The following is a 4,835-nucleotide window of genomic DNA, read 5'->3' on the forward strand; positions in this document are numbered from 1 at the left end:
AAAATTTTTAGTAAAAGAATTAAGTTTACTCAACTAAAAAATACCATTATCCAAATTTCAATGAAATAAAACCAAATTCAAATAATCTAACCCCTTCATCTTTATCCATTACATCTAACTGTGCAAAATTCATTTTCAGTAATAACAAACTAAAAAGCCACTGCTTGATATCCATTATCCATTAAAATCATTATTACTTTACAATAATTCTCTTTTAAAATATTTCTTAAATGCGAAAATTTTGCATTAAATAATATTATAATTTCGAATTGCTTCTTTATTATTATCATTTTTTTAATTACATTTTTCAATTTTAAAGAGAGAGAGAGAGAGTAAATCTCGGGTTTTTTTCATGATGTTGCAATTTAGAATGTGGCTTTTATGCTAAAGGCATGAAAGCTATTATCACCATTTTCCAAGAAATTGGCTATTTATAGAAATGCCTTAGAAGAAACCTTTTGGTCAAATTTCCATTTGATAATTTGAAATCGTAATAAAAGATTAAGAACTTTATTAAAATAAAAAGAGAATATTTATGCTTAGTGAAATAAAATTTAGTTCTACCTTGAGCAACTCTTTCTGATTCTTTCACCTTTGCATTTGTTAAAGTGATAATCGCAATGGTACCATCACTGTTAGCTACCTATATCAATAATAATTTCAATTTTATGTCATATGACTGGTTGGAATTTTAAGAATAAGCTTATCATCATTCGTCCCTTCCCTTTATCTTATCATTTTCCTTCTATCACTTAATCATTGCTAAAGAGATTTTGTTCAAATGGATTTACTTCTTTTGGTTTTATTTTTACCATTGGACTGAAAAACTGTTAATGTGAAAAACCAAAAGTTTATTCGGTGAAATGTCGAAAGTTCATTTAGACGAATTAACTATGTTCACTTAAACCTGACAATGATAAGATGATAAAACTTCTCATTGATAGCTGGAAAAGATTAATATATGAATTCATTGTGAATTGATTTGTGATTGGTAGATTGTTTCAGGTTTTTTATTATGCCTGAATAGCCTTCCTGGATCATTTTCCGGTAGTTGCAAATTACAATCCTTCAATTAATTGTTTATCTAATTTCAACTTCCATGTTTGTTTGTTTGTTTTGTGTAATAGTAATAGCAATAAAATACTTTTAATTGCAATTAGTGCAAGTAAATGATTACTTAACAGAGAGAGAGAGAGAAAAAAAAAGCAATGCCCATAAAAATCTGGGCAATACAGGTGTAATTTGTGATACTTTCACAAATATTAAGGATTATGTTGACATTAATAAATGACCATATACTGATAATATAATGAATGATAAAAACTAATAGTATTACCACAAGATATTGTTAATTGATAAAGTATTTCGAAAGTTAAGGGAAAAAGGATTGAAAAAATCGTTCTACAGCTAATTTTTTAATACACTGAACTTTTTCGTTTTATCCAAATTAATTATTAAAGAATTGATGAGAAGATAGGAATTATGGCAATATTACATTGCTTTAATTAATTCGACAACGATTTCTCATAATTTCACACTTTTTGCACTGGACGAAATTTCAGAGAAATGACGACAATAACTGCAGCAATGAGTGCAATACTCAAACCCATAAACATTGAGAAGCCGAATGGTGACATGCAAATTCCGTTTTGTAGCGCAGCAAGTACCATTGGTTGTCCGCCAAGATGCAAACGTGCACGATGACGCAAATCAACTGGTAGAGCTTGATTCTGAAATTTTGTTTAAATTAAAAGTATATAAAGTTGAAAAAACGGATTGGAGGGAGTAAGAGAGAGACTAGCATATATCGAAATTTCCTCCATTTAAACATAGAGTTATTGACTGATTGATTCCTATGAAAAAAATCTGGAGAAAAAATCATAAAAAAAGTGAATAAACAAAAAGGCATACATCTTCGCTAATTTCAAGAGCGCTGATATCAGTCCGCACATCAACGACATTCTCCGGTTCCGCAGACCTTTTCTTGAGCAGACGGAGTTGAGCAGCTGCTGCAGGTTTAACTGCGGCACCACCTGTTTTAACAGCTCCGAATCCTTGCGGTTCTGAACATTGCGGTCGAGCACATTCGCTGTTTGGTTCTTTAATGGTGATACTGATCTGGCATTGATAGAAAAGTTGTGATCGATCAGCATATTTGTATACGTGCGCTTCTTGGCCAGCCATAAGGTCTAGGAATTCCAGATAATTAATGAAGATAATTTTAATTCTATATCGTTCTAGAAAAAACATTCTTTTTAGCTGACCTGAAAAGGATCATTCCCAATCTACGTTTTAAAGAGAAATGTAATTGCTAATGGTTAGATTTCTTTATTTGCTCATTGCCTAATATTTTCTTGACAAGTATCACTTACCTGTTGGATATTCCAAATTGTTCAATAAGTATTTGTCCAAAGCACAACCATCCGCATTCAGAATTTCCACTGTATCACCATTGCCATCATCCACAAAGCAAGAGTGGACAACTGCGCAAAACGTATCAACGGTTTCAGAATCGCAGGTCCATTTGTGATAAACTGGTTGACCAATGGTAGCAAACTGAATTGGTTGCCCAGTTGGACCACCATCCAAGATCTGAAACATCTGTCTCCATCTACTCTTTTTTTTAGGTAATACATCAAATTTTAATTTTCTTATAAAAAAATGAGATATGCAAATTGATTCTTTGATATTTGGATTTGAATTATAAGAATTAAAAACAAATTTTAAAGGAAGAGGCATGCCTCGTATCGACAAACAGGCATTGGGACGATTTGAGTTTGAAAAGCAGTTGTGATTTCGGACACCTCAATTTGGGTGCTGACCGTTTTGTCAGCTTCCATGTAAAAGCATTGTACTCGATATGCACGATCAACTTTTGTGACAAACAGTGGATGGAAAGAGATGACAACAGTGGTCGTTACAAAGATACCTGTAGAAAAACTTTTATAATATAAAAATCCTGGAAAATTTAAAAAGATCAAAATAATTTATGCAAGAAAAAAAGCTAAACAAACTAGTTTTCTTTTTTTTTAATCTTCTATAAATATGCTTTGATTTGTTGATAAATTTTGAAAATTTTTTTCCATTAAATTTACAAAAAAAATGAGGTGATTAAAAGATATCATACCTCGTGGATTGAGTGATCGTGTACGTGCAACATTACATGAATCAAAAGGAAGTGAAATTCCGGCTACCTGACGTCCACCCTCATCATTACGACAACCTTCTTGATCATAAAGACCTTTTACATAGACGTGTCCCTCAAATGCATTACGTGTATTGAAATTGATAGTTATTGATGTTGGACCACATTCAATTTCCGGTTCACCTATAAATGAATGTAAATCATATGTTGGATTAGACTTGAATAAAAATACTTCGAAAATAATAACACAAGAACTTAATTTTATCACTGATAAACTATTTTTCATTCCTTTATCAATGATAAAAAGAGTGACGAAGATTTATGTGAATTTATGACAAAGGAAATGATTTTTTTTCATATATAAAAATCTGATAAAAAAAACACTAAAGTTAATACCAATATTAACTACACTATTATAATTATCATAGAAAGAAATTAATACGCTCTCAAATAATTTTATAAAACTGAAGAAAATTAAATTTTTTCAAAAACTAAATATACTTGTAAAGTATTTTGTCAAAACTTTAAAAAAAAATCACACAATACATATCTATGAAAGATTTTTTTTGCATATAAAAAGAAGTACGATACCTTCAACACCGTTATCAACAGGGATTGAATATGACAGCGCAATAAGCGTAACACAGAAAACGATAATACGAAACATTATCTTAACGGATTAAGTAAGATTCTGATTTTGGCAATTAAGATTTGCTTGTCGTTCCTCCACCTAACTGCTGTTGTTGTTGTTGTTGTTGTTGTGTTGCTACTACCGGTGTTGTTGACACCTACACCCTATTTCAATGAAAATAACTGCCTTTTATATAATTTTGGAAAACAGGGTATCCTATATGTCTGTTTTGCTTCTAACGGTGACATTTGACATTTTGATTTGTCCTGCCCCCATGCCCTCTAACCTCTAGTATCATTTCTCATTCTTCATCCCTTTAACCGTTATCACTATGATGACCTCCTCTTAAAAAACACCACATCCATCCATTTCTTTTACATTTTCAAACAAAAAAAAAAAAAAAAAAAGAAATTTAAGTGAAAAAATAACAAGACAAAAAAGAAAAATGGTTTGAATAGATGAAGGATATATTTTCGAACAAGAAATAACACAAACCAGTACTGATTCGGGTCAAATATTTTCGGTTTTTCATCAGTACGCTCAAAAACTTTCACGAGTAGAAAGATCGGTCTTATTGTCACCATTGCTATTATTTATATCACATTGTCATGATCATTTCGCTATCACATTCATCACTTATAATGTCACTATTGGTTATTAGGAAATTCACTTATCATCATCATCATTATCATCATTAAGCGTTCATTTAATCAAACATTAAACATACTCTGCTAATGGAAACTTTAAAATCATGAAAAAAAAGGTAAAACAAATCACTCTAAGATACACAATAAGAAGCATAGCTGAATTAATTAACAAATGGACTATAATTATTCCAATAATTACTATCATACTCTTTGCAAAGATACTTACAATTATTCGATCATAATCAGTAGCTATCACTTGTTATCGTTATATAATTTTAGTCTCATCATATTTATTTCATTTTTTGTATGGCTTGTAAATGTCATTATTATTATTATTATTATTATTATTATTATTATTATTATTATTATTATTATTATTATTATTATTATTATTATTATTATTGTTATTATT

At 30.1% G+C, this 4,835-nt stretch overlaps 1 protein-coding gene across 1 annotated transcript; it reads right to left on the minus strand.

Moving 5' to 3' along the window:
* Window positions 1–1,532: 1,532 nt before the first annotated feature.
* On the minus strand, window positions 1,533–3,812 carry LOAG_12684 (cuticlin 1; the record flags this gene model as incomplete). The annotated part of the gene is made up of 6 exons (XM_003148196.1): window positions 1,533–1,730; window positions 1,912–2,189; window positions 2,373–2,592; window positions 2,742–2,929; window positions 3,128–3,328; window positions 3,737–3,812. The coding sequence occupies 6 exons, from the start codon at window positions 3,810–3,812 to the stop codon at window positions 1,533–1,535; spliced, it is 1,161 nt and encodes a 386-aa protein (XP_003148244.1).
* Window positions 3,813–4,835: the final 1,023 nt, after the last annotated feature.

This window comes from Loa loa, assembly GCF_000183805.2.
Source record: "Loa loa unplaced genomic scaffold supercont3.56, whole genome shotgun sequence".
In the NCBI taxonomy this organism is placed as follows: Eukaryota; Metazoa; Nematoda; class Chromadorea; order Rhabditida; family Onchocercidae; genus Loa; species Loa loa.